General features: G+C 41.3%; 1 protein-coding gene across 2 annotated transcripts in view; it reads right to left on the reverse strand.

Moving 5' to 3' along the window:
• Positions 1-21,414, reverse strand: part of LOC136884665 (ankyrin repeat domain-containing protein 29) — a 141,280-nt gene extending 119,866 nt beyond the window's left edge. For both annotated transcript variants that reach the window (XM_067156915.2, XM_067156914.2), the window contains exon 1: positions 21,212-21,414. In XM_067156915.2, coding sequence (XP_067013016.1) covers positions 21,212-21,223 — 12 coding nt within the window. In that variant the 5' untranslated portion in view covers positions 21,224-21,414. The remainder of the gene's footprint in view (positions 1-21,211) is intronic.
• Between the last annotated feature and the right edge of the window lie 1,140 nt (positions 21,415-22,554).

The following is a 22,554-nucleotide window of genomic DNA, read 5'->3' on the forward strand; positions in this document are numbered from 1 at the left end:
ACTTAATTGCTCTAAACCGCAAAGGAACCCTTACTCAGGTACCCATATTCCAGACCACCTGACAGATGAAATCAAGCGCCACATTGCCCGTCTCAAAAATAACAAAGCGCCGGGGGAAGACTCAGTAGTAGCAGCAGCAGAACTATGGAAATATGCCCCAGAGGAATCACTTGATATCTTGCAAAAGCAAATAGAAGAAATTTGGAACAAGGAGACCCTACCCGAAGATTGGAAAATAGCTTTGATCCATCCATTACACAAAAAAGGCAGCATGAAGAACTTCAACAACTACAGAGGAATATATTTGCTACCCGTGACTTACAAAATTCTATCACTTGCCATCCTGGAGGGTTTGGAAGCACAAGTCGAACATCAAATAGGTGAATACCAAGGAGGGTTCAGAAAAGGTCGCTCAACAGCTGAACAGATCCAAAATCTCAAAACGATCGTCAGATATTGTACCCTGTCCAAGCAGTATGTGTCTGTCTTTGTGGACTTTAAGAAAGCGTAAGACTCCATTGACCGGGAAGTCCTGTTAAACATCTTAAATGAATTTGGAGTTGATTTGAAACTGCTGGCATTAATTAGAGCCACCCTGACCGATACAAAATCCAAGGTGAAGTTCCACGGATGTCTCTCGCATTCCTTGGACATCAAAACAGGAGTCCGACAAGGTGATAGTCTATCCCCAATACTCTTCAGCTGCGTTCTTGAGAAGATCATCAGAACCTGGCGGGTGAGAATACAGGAAACCAAGTACAGTCCATTAAGGATAGGAACCAAATCCAAGGGGATCACAACAGACTGCTTAGCATTTGCCGATGATATTGCTGTTCTCTCAAACGACTTAGAAACCGCTAGAGCTCAAGTTAACTGCCGAACAAACTGGTCTGCAGATATCGTTTGAGAAAACAGAAGTAATGACTAACATCAAAGAGGCTCCACCAAAACTCCATACAAAATTCGGGGACATCACCCTAGTAGACAAATTCGAATACCTTGGTGAGATCATCATGCAAAATGGACTGGACAAAGAAGCACTTCAGGAGCGAGTACGCAAACTGGAAATAACTTACCAAACATCCCGCACAATCTACAACAAAAAATGCCTTTCCCAAAACACCAAGATACGTCACTATGAAACAGTTCTGAAGCCAGTAGTTCTATATGCAGCCGAAACCCTGTCTTTAAATGCCAACAAAGGACTCCTTGAAGAACTGGAGAAAAAAAACGCAAAATTGTGTGAGGAATCTTGGAATCAAAGTACAGAAATGGTATCCATCAAAAGAGATCCAACGAGGAAGTCTACAGCAAAATAGAGAAAATTACCGACACAATCAGAAAAAGACGGGCATGATTTTACAGTCATCTGAAAAGAATGGACGGAAGAAAGTTAACTAAAGAAATCTTTCACTTTTTGATTCAAACCCCAAAACCACAATTCCCTGGTTTAGAAATACCAAAGAAGACCTGCAAATTCTACATATCTCAGCTGAAGACGCCCTTAACAGAGATCGCTTCAGCAAGAAAATATTGACGAACGGGCTAAACCGAGACGAGCAACCGAAGAGAAGACACGGTGCCCCTTGGACAGAGGAGCGTAAGCAGGCCCACTCACAAAGAATGAGGGAAATTTGGACTCTAAAGAAGGCCAAGTTCAGTGTCAAATGCTACAAGACTTAACGTGGTCCTTGATGGCCCCAGCGAATTACATAATAATAATAATAATAATAATAATAATAATAATAATAATAATAATAATAATAATAATAATAATAATAATAATAATAACTGATTATCCCAAGACAAAATTAGTTCATGTAGGAGAATCTTAAATTTAAATCGTCTCCTTATACAAAATTAAACACACTCCACAATTTAATCAGAGTGCACCGTTTGACTAGCCGTTGCGTCCGTGAGTAGCCACGTTACCATAGTAGCTTAAAGCCCTCCCCTTTAGGCCACTTCGCTTCCCCTAGCAAGCAGTTTACAGCAGGGGGTGGCAGCCCTCAGTTAGCGAGGACGCATATGGTGATAATGTGTTAAAGAATCTGCATGCCTTCGGGCGCAGCAGCGGTCTCTGGGCAGGCCAAGGCCCTTTCAAGGGCGTTAAGTGCCGTGGTTTTTTTGGGGGTGGAGGGGGAGTATTCTAAAATGAGAATGTTGCTTTCTATGCCAAAATAAACCTTTTAGTACGATATCGAATACTAATAAAGGTTTAGATGTCGAAAAAAAAGTGTGTTAAAAATTGGGAAGTTTTTTGTGGATCCATAGTAGTATGTACATTTTTAATATACCTCGAGTTTTCGATAACTCGAAGTATTTTCAGCCTCCGCAGGCACCTCGAGATGTCTAAGTTAGACTTCTACCACTTTTCCCACGTCTCCGGGGTCGCGGGTGCGAACGGTGTAGCACACGTGGACTTTGGCCCGTTTTACGGCCGGATGCCCTTCCTGACGCCAACCCTATATGGAAGGATGTAATCACTATTGCCTGTTTTTATGGTGGTTGGTAGTGTAGGACGTTGTCTGAATATGAAGATGAAAGTGTTGGGACAAACACAAACATCCAGTCCCCGAGCCAGAATAATTAATCACACGCGATTAAAATCCCCGACCCGGCCGGGAATCGAACCCTCTGAACCGAAAGTCTCAATGCTGACCATTCAGTCAATGAGTGGGGCAGATATCGGAATTCGAATGTAGTTTACTAAAATTTTGGGAGCATTTACCTGGTGTAAAATGGGAATCCATGGGGAACCATCTTCACGGCTGCCGACAGTGTGGTTCGAACTCACTATCTCCCGAATGCAAGCTGAGAGCTAGGTGACCCAAACAGCGTAGTGAGATTGAATCAAGGTGCAGCAAAGCTCAAGCAGTGAGCTTGCAGTTGCGATTAACAATATTCTGTAAGAACGAAGTCAGCTCCCAGAAAAAACTATCCGTTTTCAGACCAATTTTGCTTTATGGGAGTGAAAGCTGGGTGGACTCAGGATATCTTATTCATAAGTTAGAAGTAACAGACATGAAAGCAGCGAGAACAATTTCTGGTACAAACATGTGAGAACAATGGCAGGAGAGTACACGTAATGAGGTGATAGACTCCAAGTTAGGACTGAACTCGATGGATGACGCTGTACGCATAAACCGGCTTCGGTGGTGGGGTCATGTGAGATGAATAGAAGAGGATAGGTTACCTAGGAGAATAATGGATTCAGTTATGGAGGGTAAGAGAAGTAGAGGGAGACCAAGACGACGATTGGTAGGCTGCTCCTAATGATTTAAAGATAACAGGTATATTTATTTATTTATTTATTTATTTATTTATTTATTTATTCAGGATCAGCAACAGCATAACGCCGAATTACAACGATCTGAGCTATGTACAATAGATATGAATCTAAAATGAAAGATATATAAATACTTACAAAGGACACGAATATACACAATAAAAACTGTACAATCATATATAATACATATTTACATAAACAACGTTATTAACAAAGAAAAATACACTTACAGTAAATACAGGAGCAGAACGGGAAAGAACAAGAAGGAAAATTAAGTTATATGATAAATATCATGACAGAAGGAAGGAAACGTTACGAAGAGATCTAGGTTGTTGTTGATGATAGATAATGTATTAAACATTGCTGGAATACGTACCGAAAGGGACCTTTGGGTGAGAGAAAGCCGGGAGTAAGGAGTATGGAATAGGGTCTTCATTCTTGTATTACGGGATGGGACGTGGAGGGCGTGGATGGACGTGGAGAATTAAACACCACAAAAAGCTGGTTCAAATAGAGAACTGTGGAGTTTAGTTAATTCACAGAACTTTTGCAGACTAAATATTCAAAGAGATAACAGTGTACAATGAATATGATTAATACACTGAGGTTTATCTTCACTTCAGGAATGAAAAGGACGTACTTTTACGCTTTTAGAACAAGTTTAAATTATAGACAGAGTGCCTCTGCGAAACGTAAAGAATTTCACCTTCATTTCTTGACACGGCATAAGCCCAAAAGCCTATATCATGTGTAAGTACGGGGCGTGAAAGCATCAATGGTAAGTTTAAATTATGCTATTTACTACAAATTGCTCTAAACGATGCCTGTTATTTCCACAACATGCACTACATGAAGTGTGTGTTGTATAAATGTATATTAAAGAGTAAGACAAGACCGTAACACAGGACGAGGTGTACAGAGTTTACACAGTTAAAATCCCCAGTCTGGTTGGGAATCTAACCCAGGCCTTTCTGAACCGAAGGCCAGTATGTTCACTAGGAGTGACTACAACTTTATTTATCATGTCGGCCGTCTGTGGGCCACGTTTGACGATCTTTGCATAATTTTAGCCTTCTCTCTCTTCCCTCTCTGCCAGTATCTTTTCATCCTTTCTCCTCCCTTCTTCTGATCTGTATAGGATCTCCCTTTTCTCACGAGTATTTCTCCAGTCTCCTGGAAAATGCGGAACTGTTTAACGAATTGTCTAAATCGATTTCTGTCCATGATGTCATCTTCCGGAACCCCTATCTTCGTCAAGTCCAACCTCATTTCTCGAAACCATTTCAGCTGTGTCTTACTCTTCCTGAAGAATTCAAAGATTCTCCTCGTCAGTCTATTACTGTCCATCCTCAACTTGTGTCCATAGAATTGTACCATTCATTCTCTTCCTCGTCAGTTCAACCACTCCTGTCCTTTGATACAATTCTTTGTTAGATTTGACTCTCCTCTTCCCCATTTTTTAAATTATTTATTCATTTTTTTTTACATTTTTCTTTTTCTCTCACCACCAACCACCATAGAAACATAAAATAGTGATTACAATCCTTCATACAGTGTTGGCACGAGGAAGGGCATCCGGACATAAAACAGGATAAAATCCACATGTTCGACACAGTTTGCAGCCGCAAGCCCACAGGTGTAGGAAAAGCGGTAAAAGACGATTTACAATTTTGCGTTTTGTGACACCGACACGGATAGGTCTCATGACTATAGGATAGGGCTAGGAGCTGGATGGAAGCCACCGTGGCCATAATGTACAGCCCCAGCATTTTCCTGGTTTGAAAATGGGAAACCACGGAAAAGCATCTTCAGCTCTGCCGACAGTGAGGTTCGAACCCGCTATCTTCCGAATGCAAGCTCGCAGTTACGCGACACTAACCGCACGGCCAACTCGCTCGATTATTTATTTATTTATTTATTTATTTATTATTCGATATTCGGCCAACTAGGCACCACGATAAGTTCCATTATACATTCCGGCGTTTTTGATTGATCCAATAGGTTGTCATCACCTCGCTCTGTCGAGCACGACGTTCATCCGACCACTTTGCACCAGTTGTCCACTACTCATCCCGGAAGGTCCCAAACGCCACGTTGCTTTTAAAGAAAAGGCCTTGTTTGTGCACGTCATTTGGTCATAGACCCATTTCTTCTAGGTCTTTCTTGACGTTAAACGTATCAGGGAATCTTTTTTTATTGTTATCACCACCTTTCTTTAATTTTTGGTTTTCCGTCTTGATCCAACGCTATATAGAAGCAACATAATGTACATTGATCATCCAGAACATTATGACCACCTACCTAATAGCCGGTATGTCCACCTTTGGTACGGATAACAGCGGCGACGCTTCTTGGAATGGAAGCAATGAGGCCTTGGTAGGTCGCTGGAGGGAGCTGGCACCACATCTGCACAACCAAGTCATCTAACTCCCGTAAATTCCGGGGAGAGGGTCGATGAGCTCTGACGCCACGTTCAATCACATCCCAGATGTGTTCTATTGGGTTAAGATCTGGCGAGTTGGGGGGCCAGCACATTAATTGCAACTCGTCACTGCGTTCCTCGAAACACTCCATCACACTCCTGGCCTTGGGACACGGCGCATTATCTTGTTGAAAAATGTCACTGCCGTTGGGAAATATGATCGTAATAAAGGGGTGTACGTAGTCTGCAAACAGTGTACGATACTTCTCGGCCGCCATGGTGCCTTGCACGAGCTCCACTGTACCCATGGATGCCCACGTGAATGTTTCCAAGGCCATGACTGAACCGCCGCCAGCTTGTCTCCGTCGCGCAGTGCAGGTACAAGGAGCTGTTCCCCTGGAAGACAACGGATTCGCGTCATCCCATCGGCATGATGAAGAAGGTATCGGAATTCATCACAGCATGAAACGCTCTGCCACTGCGCCAACATCCAGTGACGATGGTCACGTGCCCATTTCAGTCGTAGTTGCCGATGTCGTCGTGTTAACGTTCGCACATGCATGGATCCTCGGCTGCGGAGGTTCATGCTTAGGGGTGTTCGGTGCACTGTGTTTAGACACTTGTACTCTGCCCAGCATTAAAGTCCGATGTTAGTTCCGTCACACTTCGCCGCCTGTCCTGCTATACCAGTCTGCCCAGCCTACGAAGTCAGACATCTAATGAGGGGTGGCCGCCCAACCCCTTGACGTTTGGACGTGGTTTCACCTTGGTTTCGCCACTTGTTGAAGACTCTCAACACAGCAATCCTTGAACACCCGACAAGTCGAGCAGTTTCCGAAATGCTCGTACCGAGCCTCTGGAGCATCACAATTTGCCCACGGTCAAACTCAGATACATCGTGTGCCTTCCCCATTCTACAGTACACACGGACAGCACGCACACATACTACATGTACCATGCGTGTGTCTGACTAGCAGTCATTCTCGTCAGTTGATGCTGCTATCGCCTGGACGGTAGTAGATAGGTGGTCATAATGTTCTTGCTGATCAGTGTATTTTCGAAGCAGATGTACTGCTCCGAAGACTTCGTTTCATATGAGGTCATTTTCCTCTGCAGATTACATTTCCTCGTTGTCCTCATCTTAGGCAGTAGCGGCAGACATTTATCAGCGATCATTTAATGAACATCGCGGGTTTCTGACGTCCCTTTTTTTCATTTGGTTCTCATGACGCCCGCCAACGAAACCGATTCACACAGTAAAATAGTGTGGGTTTTCTTTATCAAATTCTCTAAACCCCTAGACTATCTCTGACTATGAACTTCATAAAGCCTCCCCCAACAGTTTCTGTAATCCGATCACTTAGTACTGTGGTGACGTCAAGAGGAGTTTTATATACGACAGCGAACTCATTTATTCCAGTTAGCAATTAACTCAAGCGGAGGCCTGTCGTGCTGATCTGACGTGTTGTTTATACAGGATGTGGAAGTGGAGCGGAATTTGTCGTAAATATCGGGAGGCAGTAGCGTATTTGATGAAAGTATGCCGAGGATATTCAGGGTTTAAAAATCCCCTTTCTGGGAACCTACTGGGCCGTGAGCCCTAACTTCGCCTCAAATGTAAGTCAAAAACAAAAATACATAAGCACTATGAGAATGTGTATAAGTTTTACTACTACTGTATTTAAAATTTTAATGATGGGCTGACTTCATATGCACAGTAGTGTCTACCACGGTAATTCCTACACATAGTAAAATTAAAACAGTCTATATCAGCACACGTTAATGCAATTTAATTCATAACCGGTTTCCGGAATCTTAGTTCCATCATCAGTGGATCGTTAAAATCATTATTCCTCTACCGCTTTTCCCACGCTTTGTGGAGTCGTGGGCGCGAACTGTGTCGCACATGTGGACTTTGCCCTGTTTTATGGCCGGATGCCCTTCTAGACGCCAACCCTATGTGGAGGGATGTAATCACTATTGCGTATTTCTGTGGTAGTTTGTAGTGTAGTGTGTTGTCTGAATATGAAGAGGTGAGTGTAGGGACAGACACGAACAACCAGTCCCCGAGCCAGAATTAACAACACGCGATTAAAATCCCCGATCCGGCCGGGTATGGAACCCGGGGCCCTCTGAACCGAAGGCCTCAGTGCTGACAATTAAGCCAAGGAGTCTGACAGTGGATCATTAAAAATAAAATATTATAATTCTCATAATTATGTCGTCTTGCTTTTAAAATGCAGAGGGCAGTTGTGCTTATGACAGGAATGGCCGAAAATGCCCTCTCACCCGTTACACGAATTATTTTACTATGTGCTTTAATTCGCAAAACGTATAATCGGCATTTTCTTAACCAAAATCATATGGCCTACTACGATTCGTTAAGATATCTCAAGTCCGCTTCAAAATAATTCTTGTCGCGTGTATCGTTAATGCAATACAACATGCCTCAACGTGTGCCCAATAAGTATGTCGCTAAATTACTATATTCAGTGAAGATCTGCTTTTGTAGTGAACCGTGAAAACTGAGTCAGTCACGTTGGACGGAAATAACTAAGCGTGACCTACTGAGTTCACTGTTATCGTTACAGAATTATCTAACCGCATGTTGTTGGCCCTATTCCGTGCGGTTCACTTTCGCTGCAGTGACCTTCAGTTATTGGCCCAGTTCTGCCGGTTATACTCCGGTGCTGGAAGGATTAAAAAAAAAAAACACACACACCATCCAGCACCTAACACACTACCAGGATATTTCAGTTAAAATTAATCTGGGAGTATATTTCCTCCGTGAAGGGTATTGCTTAGGTAGGTCCATGGGAGCTGTTCCTGTAGTGTAAGAAAATACATGTGTCTGACGAATGAAGAACGTTGATTCGATTCCAAATATCGATCAAGTTGGGCCCATACGTTTACTATAGCGTTATTTTGTACTTAGGTCATAATATGAAATAACTGGGGGCCATGGTGAAGAAATGCGAGCGAATGTGACAAGTCATGAGTAGAGCTGGGATTTTTTATTAGTATCAAGTGGCTTAATATGTACATAAATATGTAACAAAAAGCACTAAAATATGTAGCAAAATATGTAGAATGGGCAAAATATTTAATATCATATAATCAATATAAACTTACCATTTTGTCAGTTACAACACACTAAACACACTATATTACATTTTGTAGCACAGTGAACAATTAAGTATTTTTCAGTGTTCTTTGAAATCATATTACATGATTATATCACACACATATTCAATAGAAACTTATTATTTTCAACACCCAAAGCACGTTCATTCCTTAAATTTTTGTAGCACAGTGAACTTTTAAGTATTTTTTGATGTTCTCTGGGGTCATGGAAAGGCGTTTGTCACTTAGGATGTTCTTATATGCAGAGAAAGATCTTTCAACGTCACATTATGTAACTGGGGCAAATTTTAGGAGAGGAATTTTCGCTGGAGAAATGTCCTTGGGAGGATCAACGCCATCTCCATTTAGAATTCGGCACACACTGTGAAATGTTGAATAACCAAGATTTCTCTTCAACACTTTTTGCAATTTACTCAATACACTTGCACCAGTTTCCCCATGCACAGCACTTAGTTTTTCAATTGCATCCTCTATGATGGCAATAGAATCTTGCAGTGGCAGTCCTGATGTTTCTAGACGTTTGATGCTTTCTGGAAGCCAGCAGAAGTTGCCCCTGATGTAGGTGATTGAGGGGACCACTTTGGAGTCACTAAAGGCAGTCTGTGATTCACTAATAGATACAGCATTTTCAGGATCAAAAGAATCTACCATAGTCTTTATAGTATCTAATATAGATGCTCACTATAGAAGTTAACTGCTTCTATCCATGTCCTCCACCTTGTTAACACTGGTTCCGGCGGCAGTGGTATCTCTGGCAATTGCTGTTTGTAAGATAGCAATCATTGTGGAGCTCTTAAAAAACATTTTTTTGTTGCTGAAATTAATCTATTCACTTTTGGAAAAGCTCTAATATCTTCGGCAACACGTTGCAGTCCATGAGCCAAACATGCAAAATGGAGCATATTGGGATAAAACACCTTCAAAGCAGTTGCAGCCTTAAGCATATATGCTGCAGCATCAGAATACATCACTAATACCTTTTCCTCTTTCATCTCAGTCAGCCACAGAGCTCTTAATCCATCATTCACAAATCTCGCAATAGTCGAGTGATTTGTATAGTCTAGCTCTTTACAGTAGATCAAACATGGTTTTAAGGCGCTGTCAGGTTGTAGCTTCCCCACCACAAGATTTGCAATAAATCTACCCTTAGCATCTGTTGTTTCATCAACAACAACCACCCATATGAAAGAATTTACTATATGCTGTCTTATGTTGTGCATTACCTCGTCGTAGCAGACTTGAAGATAATTCTTGCGTAGTGATGGTTGATTAGGAACATGTTGCTTGCAGTATTTTTCCAGAAAAGATGTGAATTTAGGCACTTCAAGTTTATACCATGGAATATTGGCTACAATCATTGCAAGGCACAAGTCTTCATAAAAAGGGTTACTTGAAGGTGAAGGTTGCATCTGTGTTAAAAGGATTTGTTTCTTTTGTGAACCTAACTGTTGGTTTTTTCTATGCAGAGCACTTCATGCATGTTGCTCAAGCTGGGATTTCATGGAGCATGCGATATGTTTGTTGCATGCTTGGCAAATCACTACTTTGCCATCAGTTGCAAAGGACTCGTCTACTGCAATCCATGATTTTAACTTTGAAACCAGCGAGGACGCTACTGGTGCCATAATGACTATAGAGAAAACTGATGTTCATGAACTATGTTCTTCAGCTGTTCAAAAGAAACTAAAACCTAATTGAGACATTTCAAAGGAAGACAGCTCTAAGAATAGATTTGGAAATTCCTACGTACATAACAAAGAGGTCCCAGAAATGCGTTTAGAAAAATATTCCTGAAAACTCCAACATGAAAGTGGCTAGTTGTAAAGCAATTAACTCTAAAAGGGATGAAAGATTTAAGACTGGCACATGTAAATCACTAAGAATACGTAGAATATCCGCAAATATTAAAAAAATATGTAAAATGAAATTTGGTAATAATAACCCTAACATAGTGTTTTGTGAACATATAATTTTTCTCAGCACCTAAATAGCAAGGAACAAAAAATGTAATTACATAGAAATCCCAGCTCTAGTCATGAGGTTATTACCATGTATGTCCAAACGGTTCCCGTTTCTCTACGAGTTTTTACGACCGGATGCACTTCCTGACGTCGACCTCAAGAGGATGAAATGAAAATCTCTTCGAATTTCACTTTGATATAACATTTAAATTCCTTATACGTATTTTCAATTACCCTTCTCATCTTCCTTGATATTCCGAGATGACTCAATGTATAGACGACAGCCCGAGTCCCGAGATGGACAGTAGGCAATGGTCTGATGATAAACGGGGATAAAACTCAGGTTGTGAGTTTCACAAATAGGTCAGTTTTAATTACTGCGTTAATGGGGTGAAAGTTCCCTATGGGGATCATTGTAAATACCTAGGTATTAAGATAAGGAAATATCTTCATTGGGGTAATCATATAAATATGATTGTAAAAAAAAAAATGGTACAGATCTCTGCACATGGTTATGAGGGTATTTAGGGGATGTAGTAAGGATGTAAAGGAGAGGGCTAAGTCTCTGGTAAGACCCCAACTAGAGTATGGTTCCAGTGTATGGGACCCTTACCAGGATTACTTGATTCAGGAACTGGAAAAAATCCAAAGAAAAGCAGCTCGATTTGTTCTGGGCGATTTCCGACAAAAGAGTAGCGTTACAAAAATGTTGCAAAGTTTGGGCTGGGAAGACTTGGGAGAAAGGAGACGAGCTGCTCGACTAAGTGGTATGTTCCGAGCTGTCAGTGGAGAGATGGCGTGGGAGGACATCAGTAGACGAATAAGTTTGAGTGGTGTCTTTGAAAGTAGGAAAGATCACAGTATGAAGATAAAGTTGGAATTCAAGAGGACAAATTGGGGCAAATATTCGTTTATAGGAAGGGGAGTTAGGGATTGGAATAATTTACCAAGGGAGATGTTCAATAAATTTCCTATTTCTTTGCAATCATTTAAGAAAAGGCTAGGAAAACAACAGATGGAGAATCTGCCCTAAATGCAGTAGTAATTGAAATGATTGAAAGCTTTCTCTAAATCGATTGTCGTTATGTACAAGTTGCCTCTTTTCTTCATGTGAAATAAAAATTCACAGCATGTTTCCAGTCATCCGACCGGGTCAGGAATGTAATGAATGAATGAAGCGGGAAGGATAGGAATTGTGCCAGCTACAGAAGCATTTGCCTGGTGTGAAAATGGGAAACCACGGAAAACCATTTTCAGGGCTGCCGACAGTGGGGGTACGAACCTACTATCTCCCGAATACTGGATAGTGGCCGCACTTAAGCGACTGCAGCTATCGAGCTCGGTACGGAGGCTCTAAAACATGCTTCACATATTGTAACTTACTGTATTCAGTACTGCACTTAGAGATATTGGTGTTCCTCGGTTCCTTTCTTTACTCCATTGGGCAGACTTAAGAGAAAACACGTTTATGCTCAGGAACAAGAAAATACTACCCTAACATTTCACAACACCGTTCACCTGAAAAAAAAAAATCTGCTACCCGTTTCTTGTTGGACTTCATATTCTCAACTAGCAGTTACCCGCGGCTTCGCTCGCATGGATTTCGTAATTTGATAAAAGTAATCATTCCCCGGTACTGTACTAAGACATTACCTGAAAAACCCCTAAAATATAAAAACTCACCGAAAAACTGAGTTTTATTTACCCCAGAAACTCTGTAAACCACGTCTGTGGTATTGCTTTTGGAGCTAAGATGACCATGCGACATATAACTGTACATGTGAGAAACAGTCTTCTCTCAAGTCGAAAACAAAACAAAAAATTCACGTTTCTTTATTTTTAAAGAAGATTCCAAATACATATTTCCTCGTCTGTAACATCTTCAGATTTTGAGATCTTAGTATCCTTATAAAAGGTATTCAACCCCTTTTTCCACCTCTCCCATTCACTCAATGGGATTTTCCGAAAACAAAATAATACGTGTTTATTTTTAAAGGAGATACAAATACCAATTTTTACGTCCGTAAACTTAAGTTTTTGAGATATAGATATACTCCATTTAAACAATTAGCTTTCCTTTTCACCCCCTTATATAGATATTTTCAACCGTTTGATCCACCAAAGAAAAACAATCAAATTTACAGAATGGGGAGACCGTGAGAAGACTCATCCAATTTGCAAGTTACCCGAAGCTGACTTTCCAAACTTCTAAATAACTGCAATATTATCATATCGCGGAATTTTTGTTTTTTAATCCCGGAAGTTCCTTTTTCCTTCTTAAAATTGCAGTCTGGCCGTGAAATTCATGACATATGGCAACCCTAGTTGAGCCCTTTCTCAGTGATGTAACAAACACAAAGAAACAAAAATTGAACTAAGTATACCTTCGATTTGGTGCTAGGACATTTTGTAACACCTGACCGACTGATTACCTGAGAAGTTAATGACTTTTAACATATTTAAGAGGGGACATTCCGTACTACTTGAAAGAGTGGGAAGTATTGCTAAGTAAAAACGATATCCTATTTATAATGAATGTATTCATTTGTATATTCATTGTCCACTTGTGACGCAGAAGCCTCCGCACGGTATGACCACTACCGTTGTTGACCTCCCGTCGGGCGCAACTGATCTGACTAGAGGTGTGTCGGTACTGGCGTACCGGTACGCGTCACCTATTCTCCGAATGGAGCAGTGACAACCTGCTCCAGGATCCTCTTCTCTACCGGTCCACTGCTACTGTGACAGTCTTGCGATGCGACTCGCAGTTTGCTGCTACCGGTCCACTGCTACTGTGACAGTCTTGCGATGCGACTCGCAGTTTGCTGCTACCGGTCCACTGCTACTGTGACAGTCTTGCGATGCGACTCGCAGTTTGCTGCTACCGGTCCACTGCTACTGTGACAGTCTTGCGATGCGACTCGCAGTTTGCTGCTACCGGTCCACTGCTACTGCGACAGTCTTGCGATGCGACTCGCAGTTTGCTGCTACCGGTCCACTGCTACTGTGACAGTCTTGCGATGCGACTCGCAGTTTGCTGCTACCGGTCCACTGCTACTGCGACAGTCTTGCGATGCGACTCGCAGTTTGCTGTACCGGGAAGTGTTGTTACTGCTATTCGCAAACGGTCCAGTGACAGCCGTCGTCGTCCCGTACCGTTAGGAGGTTGTGACAAGAACAGGACGGAGACATACCGGTATGTTGTTCAATATTTCATGTGAACGAAAGTAATCCACAGTAATATACTTCAGCATTAAAACGTTTCTAATAATAATAATAATAAAATATTTTTGTGATTATTATTAATGACTGTTTTTCTTAACATAGTTAAAACATAGTTAAACGGCACTTTAAATACTATAACTGATCATTTAATTTGGCGAATATGATCAATGAACGTTTTAAATTCACAACACTGAATACTTTTTAAAACGTCAGATACTTGAAAATGATCATCGGCGATTTCTAAACAACATTATAGGCCATTCACATGTCAGAATCTTAGGGAAGAATTGCACGCAAAATGTTATCATTTTCCTAGTTGGGAAGTAACTGGGTAAAAGTAATCGGATTACTTGTAACGATTACATTTAAAAAATACCTGCATCGTTACTTTTTCCACAAAGTCTACTTGTAATTTACTTCTTGAAATAATTTTGTGCCGGGCGGAGTAGCTTGGTCAGTACAGCGCTGGCCTTCTGACCCCAACTTCGCAGGTTCGATCCTGGCTCAGTCGGGTGGTATTTGAAGGTGCTCAAATACGTCAGCGTCGTAACGGTAGATTTAGAGGCACGTAAAGGAACTCATGCGGGACTAAATTTCGGCATCTCGGTGTCTCCGAAAATCGTAATAGTAGTTAGTGGGACGTAAAGCAAATAACATTATTATTAGTAGATTTACTGCCAAGTTAAAGAACTCCTGCAGAACAAAATTCCGGCACCTCGGCGTCTCCGGAAACCGTAAATGTATTTATTGGGGCGTAAAACAAATAACATTATTATGTATGAATTTATTAATTGAAGATAAAAAAATATTTTCTATACTTTCAACCTACCACCGGTGTGCCATTATCGAATCAGATAAGACAGGCGTGATCATGACATAATCGAAGAACAGCAAATCGTGCGTCCGCTGACTACGTAAACCTATAATGCTATATTCCTCAGCTCCATTTGTGCCTGTACCGGTTGTCACTGGACCGGTAGCGTGTCACCGCTGAGCCATGCTCCTCAGCTCCATCTGTGGTTGGACCGGTTTGTCACTGGACCGGCAACGTGTCACTGCTCCAGTCGTGTCACTGGAGCAGTTGGAGCAGTGACACATTATTTCTGGACCGTCACACCTCTAGATCTGACTGGTACACGTGTTGATTCTTATCTCGTACTCATTCGCGGGGACCTAGCTACTTCCACCTTTCAGCAGTTCGTTTCCACGTGACCTTCAATCCCATATCGGCTATAAATATTATCCATCCTTATTTGCGCCCGAACACGGTGCACATTTCTATTGTATTGTTTTGTTTCGGGGTTTATTCCCGTTGTGAGGAAATACTACAAGAACAAGAGTTTACTGGGGTGCACATGTGTCGGCCAGCACCTTACAGCTTTTTATTTACGTAAACATAAATGATTAAGTATACCTTAGTTTAAAGGGCGGTTATTAAATTGATATAGAAGTTTCTTCAGCAAATGTTGAAAATTATTTTTGTTTGTGATTTCTCCATGGCTCAGGCGGCAGCACGCCGGCCTCTCACCGCTGGATTCCGTGGTTCAAATCCCGGTCACTCCGTGTGAAATTTGTGCTGGACAAAGCGGAGGCGGAACAGGTATTTCTCCGGGTACTCCGGTTTTCCCTGCCATCTTTCATTCCAGCGACACTCTCCAATATACTGTAATTTCATTTCACAATCATTCATTGCCCCGAAGGAGTGCGACAGGCTTCGGCAACCGGCACAATTCATATCATCGCCGCTAGATGGGGGCTTTATTCATTCCATTCCTGACCCGGTCAAATGACTGGAAACAGGTTTTTTTTATTTATTTATTTCTAAAGTATGTCTGCCAGGCTCAATACGCCCGCTGACGTGGAAATGGAATTCCAATTTGATATGAAGTGGTACGGATTGTCCTGGCGTGAATGTTTGGGGATTACGGGAAAACCATTGGTTGTTAGATAACGACCTAGGTGGTACGAAATGTCATTAAAAAATCAAGTGGTACGAGATGTCCGGACACTTCTCGATTTTGTCATAAATATAGCTGGGGGTCATCCAAAAATTTGCACAACATGACGCGACAAAAAATGTGCGACATAAGTGCAACCATAGCAACCGTGCAGGTCTTATGGCTGATAGTCATCTGAAATTACAGTCCGGCTCCATGGCTAAATGGTTAGCGAGCTGGCCTTTGGTCACAGGGGTCCTGGGTTCGATTCCAGGCAGGGTCGGGAATTTTAACCGTCATTGGTTAATTTCGCTGACACGGGGGCTGGGTATATGTGTCGTCTTCATCATCATTTCATCCTCATCATGACGCGCAGGTCGCCTACGGGAGTCAAATCAACACTCCCAGCACTAAAAGCCATACGCCATTTCATTTCATCTGAAATTACAGTTAGTAGCTGTTGATGGATGGCCATGACCAGCAGACATGCATGATCATTTGACTTTCGCAAAGGGAAAAGCGTTTTCTTCTTCTGTATCTAATCCGAGATTTAAAAAAAACGAAGTTTGAGTCAAAAATTTCAAGCGTAAAGACAAGACGTAAACTTCTCAACACAGTACTCTACAAGGTAAAAACAGGGAATATCTGGCACAGAATGATAAAAAAGACGAAACAGTTTTTCCAGTACTCAGAAGAAACCACGCAGCGACTAGGAAATCTGCCTGATTGGTGGCCGTAATCGTTAAGTCTATGAACTGACGCCGTGATTAACCGGTTCGAGTCCTGTGTGTGGAAAAAGTGTAACCATCAGAATGTTGGCCGGCAGGTTAGGAGAGGTGCTGGTATATAATTTCTAACTGCCTTCCTCTCCGCAGTGAGTGAGGGCATATGTTGCAGATGGTGATTATTCCATAGGATGGAGGCATTAAGCCTTGAGCAGATCACTGACAGTGTTTCCAACTCAGCGGATTTTCCGCCAAATTTGACGGAATTTTAAATAGAACAGCGGATACATTTTCCATTTAGCGGACAGCGAATTTTTTGACGGATTTTCAAACTTCTTTTAGCGATTTTCAGCGGTAACAATATCACCTTTCATCACCTGGAGAAACAAATTTAGAACTTACTACAGCATAATTGTCTACTTATTCTCATTTTATTGAATTTATGATGCATACTAAGACTCGTTTTCTAGACCAGCTCTAGCCCACAGCCTCAGTCAGAATTTGTTAAAATCGTTACTGTATTCTTGATGAGCCGGGTAGTGTCGTGTTTCTTTTGATATTTTCTTTTTGGCACGTCAACATGTGGAAAGAATAGGTTAACAAGTAGTCTGATATTTCGTAAAGAGTGGTTAAATAATTCAACTTTTAAAGACTAGTTGGTTGAGCTTCCCAAGGTTACCATATATAGACGCGACGGTGTATCTATTGGCAGTGCAATATAAATGCGAAATTGTCTGACATTATTTCTTTCCACACTTATGAAAAACAATGAAAACAGTAATGAAAGTGAAAATAACTTTCGAAATAGATTTGAAAATTTCCGTATGTGCTTTGCTGCAGTGAAGTGCCAGCATATACTTTGAAAAAGAACGGTACCATGTGGCTTCATATGAAACCACAGGACCTCAACCCACCATATCTGTATCAGAGCGTATAGTGCGAGGAGAAGATGAATTCCTGTTCTGAAACTGGTGAGTGTTGAGTTAATATTTAATTAAAACAGCTGGTATATGCTATTTTGCTTCAGTTCGAAATTTAGGAGATGTTCAACTCAAAGTTAGCGGAGAAAATATTTATGGGTTGGGAACACTGCACTGTGATTTCTTTTTCAATCTGCTTTAAATCGCACCTCACTCACTGCGGAGAAGAACGCAGTTAGAAATTGTATAACAGCACGTCTCCTACCCTGCCGGCCAACATTCTGATGGTGATACTATTTCCACCGACAGGCGAACATGGGATAGGGAAGGAACAGGAGCGGGTAAGGAAGTGTCCGTGGCCTTATTTAAGGTACAGCCCCAGCATTTGCCGGATGTGAAAACGGAAAACCATCTTCAGGGCTGCCGGTTCGAACTCACTATCTCCCGAATGCAAGACAAACAAGGAAGCTTTCCAAAGCCACCTTTGATCGCTAAAGCGCATCCACCTGACAACTGCACACCTGTTCACGGGGTAGTGTAGGTAAGCTCGCTGGAATATACAAATGGACATTCTTTACTGTAAAACGCAACAAGTTGGCGTTTTGCGAATATTCATACTTTCATGATTTCTGGGTAAGCTATAACAATATAAACACACACACACCAATATCACTATTAGCAAAAGGTCACGGTTACTTCCAGTTTTACACGAATGTTGAAATAGAGATTATAGCTGCGCGGCACATTCAGAAGTAGACGGAATCCGAACGACAGGAACATGACTTTTCATTTAAAAGTCCTACGTATACTGACCGGTAGAGATGGGGAGATTCTGAACGAGTGATTCAAAATGAACGAATCATTGCACTGAACGATTGAATCATGATTCAGTGAGCGGAATGAATCGACTCGTTTGTGAATCGAAATCTGAATCGAGAGATGGCAGCCGCAACTCGTTCCTTGGTTCCTCGTTCGTTCTGATTCATATCGCCAAATCGGGTATCCACCATTTTTGAATCAATGACTACTTGTGAAGAACGACTCTGTTATTTTTTATTTAACCTGAACTAAAAGTCCTGTCCACAAGTCAAATACTCTAACCTAACCTTACAGGAAAAAATAAATTTTTTAAATAAGAAATTATCACTTAGTTTCAAGTCACACACTTCTCGGAACTTTAAGCTACACTCAACTTTCAGCTCGTGGCGAAATGTTAGGTTAAGTTTACTTCAAGGTTCCCGCTCACGTTCTTGTTCTTGTGAAGTAACGTGTGAAACATGGCCACAAAAATGTTCATATCTACTATAAATTTCAAATTCGATTCTCGCATAGTTTCGAATGATAGCTACTTAAGTTTGGAAAGGATTAGTCAGACAGTTGTGTAGCATTTCTCAACTGTAACCTCTAAAAAGGATACTACTCTTGTTAAAATGCTATCAACTATTATTATTATACCTTGAACATTTCACTTCTTGTAACCTGTAAACATGTAAAGCAGTAGCAGTTATAAAGAACATAACGGAATGGTTCATCTGAGTCCATGGTTTCGCTTTCGGCTCTCCGTCACGCGGTATTGGAATGAACGAATTAAATGAACGAATCAAATGAACGAATCATTTTCGTGAATCGGTTCAAATGAATCGGTTCTTCTAAAAGAATCAGATTCCCCATCTCTACTGACCGGTATTCATCCGTCGTCCGCTATGGTTGGCGAGAAGCCAGTGGCAAAGGCACTATTACCACGCCCCCAGCAAGTCACCAGAAACGAAATTCTGCATGCAATAACAAATAGGTACATTTTTTTTTTCTAAAAGAATCTCTCTCTGTCTCTCTCTCTCTCTCACACACACACACACACACACACATTCTCTTCCCATAAAACAAGGTTAATGAATGAAATCTATAAGCGATCTAATAATAATAATGTCATTTGTTTTACGTCCCACTAACTACTTTTTTTAAGGTCTTCGGAGACGCCGAGGTGCCGGAATTTAGTCCCGCAGGAGTTCTTTTACGTGCCAGTAAATCTACCGACACGGGGCTGGCGTATTTGAGCTCCTTCAAATACCACCGGACTGAGCCAGGATCGAACCTGCCAAGTTGGGGTTAGAAGGCCAGCGCCTTAACCGTCTGAGCCACTCAGCCCGGCTACAAGCGTTCTAGAAAGAATTTTACACTTCCCGCTTGTATTTTTTGACCTTTCTAGAACAGCATACTTTCCAAAATTCTACACGGTAAGAAAATTGAACCAAAAGGATCGGGAGATGCACTACGTTTTCGCAGTATTACCTGGACATGCAGTAGCAAAATTCTGTGGTAAAAAGAATATCTCCAGCTTGAATGCAAAAAGCAATTAAGCTTCCTATTTGAACCGATTTTCAACATACTGAGAATTGTGGAAATTTCGAAAAAAATACATCAATCACCGCAACATTGGCAGGTGTTCAAAAGAATTCTGCATGCAATGAATAAGGAAGAAATCTCTCATACAATTTATCCTGAAACTATATGTTACGGTATGTAACTTGCAAACGATATATCTACTGAATAAAGCTCTATTTCTTCATACAAAGTCCCCACACACAACCCCCTCCGCCCGCCTCCCACACCACTAAATATATAATTTGAATAAAAGAATGTTACACTCTATAAACTTCTGCACGAGAAGACCCCCCCCCCCAAAAAAAAAACAGAAAATGACCTAGTGGTCCTAAGGTAATTAATTACCCAGCCATGCAGCAGAAAAATTCAATACCGTAATGAATAGGAAATCCCCAGCATAAATGCAAACTGCGATTAAGCTTCTAATTGGAATTGATTTACAATTTAATTACATCGAGAACCATGGAATACGGTTCTGTTTTATTTCCCAATATCGGACGGGCCGTTACGATACGTGAAGTAATTCAATAGCACAAAGCATCTTAATAGCGGGATTACTATCGCTCAGTAACTTCAACAATGAGGACTCGGCAGTTTCAAAAACCACACATCATTAAAAACAAGGCAGCAAAACTGAATCAAGGCTACTTTTAAAATGAAATATTAAAAAACAATCAAAGGTGAGCACGATATCAATTCAAATATTTTTCACGGTATACAAAAATATTTAAATAATAGACAAGAAAAGAACAAATGAGTTTGTTTAAATAATAACCGAAATAACAATTACAGTAAGGTCTAAAGAACTGAAAACTAGGTAACAATGCCTAATGTCGAAACAATTGACGTGGGTGAACTACACTTGCAATAATTAACAATGCATTATTTATTCTGATTTTTATACAATGGACACATCACTATATATTCGAAAATACGTGAGTTTAAATATTTTCTCTGAAGATTAATTCGAAACAGTATTTTACTGTAAAAGGATGCCAGGTAATAAAACGTTCCGTTTTAATAGTAACACAATCAATGGCCCATTCATAATTCCTCGCGTACACTAACCACCACGAATTTAACAGATTATAGGGTTTTACGGCGAAGATCTAAATTCAATAAATCTGAAAGAGTAGAATGACAGATGTTTGCAATATCCAGATGTATATATCACCGGTAAGACAGATGAATTCCTAAAAGACTTACCTTCAGTGACATTCTTCTACAACTGTCCAGATCTGTTATTATTTATAAACACAAATTTAAAGAGCATGATGCGACGACCGCCAACTCGCGTACGTGCACGTTACGTAAGAGCGCACGACGAAGTCACGCAACTTACTATCACTCGGTTGCTGCCACAAGACTGGTCCAAGAACACTCGTCGGCTCAACGCCTACTCCTCTCCGTGGTAAGGCCAGGCCAATACTCACTCTACCTTGCGTGATTACGTCACGGGCGAGCTTTCACTCATCGACGTCAAATGGAGTCCAGGTGGCATTTTCTCGATGTTCGAGACATCTAGCGGCTATCTCCTGAACTAATGATTATACCAAACCATCGATCATTCCGCGTAGGTGTCGCCACGAGCGTTGCTAAACGATTATTCATTATTCACTTGCACCCACTGTTCCTGAACAATTAATTGTTTACTTTGATGCTGTCACGGCCCAGATTGAAGGACCTGCAGCGACGGAAAACAAAATACACCATCTAATTAAGATTGTCTTCATTCTGGTTTTAAAAAAATTATCTCCACTATTTCAAGAGATACGATATGTTTGTAAAATATCTGTATATAGGCTTACCGAACGAGTAGGCCGTGCGGTTAGGGGCGCACAGCTCTAAACTTGCATTCGGGAGATAGTGGGTTCGAACCCCACTCTCAACAGCCCTGAAAATGGTTTTCCGTAGTTTCCCATTTTTATACCAGAAGTTGGAAAATTTATCGAACATTTCCCTTGATAATTTATTCCAATCCCTTACGCTTCGTCCTATAAATGAATATTTGTCCCAATTTGTCTTCTTGAATTCCGTCATACGACGATGTTTCCTACTTCTGAAAACTCTACTCAAGCTTATTCATCTACTTATATCATTTCACGCCATGTCTGGCTCCATGGCTAAATGGTTAGCATGCTGACCTTTGGTCACAGGGGTCCGGTTTCGATTCCCAACAGGGTCAGGAGTTTTAACCATAATTAGTTAATTCCGCTGGCTCAGGGGCTGGCTGTATGTGTCGTCTTCATTATCATTTCATCCTCATCATGATGCGCAGGTCGCGTACGGGAGTCAATTCAAAAGACCTGCATCTGGCGAGCCGAACTTGTCCTCGGACACTCCCGGCACAAAAAGCCATATGCCATTTCATTTCATTTCACGCCATCTCACCACTGACAGCTCGAAACATACCGCATAGTCGAGCATCTCGTCTCCTTACTCCCAAGTGTTCCCAACCCAAAGTTTGCAACATTTTAGTAACACTACTCCTTTGTCGGAAATCACCCAGAACAAACAGAGCTGCTTTCCTTTGATATTTTTTCCAGTTC

This window comes from Anabrus simplex, chromosome 13 (assembly GCF_040414725.1).
Source record: "Anabrus simplex isolate iqAnaSimp1 chromosome 13, ASM4041472v1, whole genome shotgun sequence".
NCBI lineage: Eukaryota > Metazoa > Arthropoda > Insecta > Orthoptera > Tettigoniidae > Anabrus > Anabrus simplex.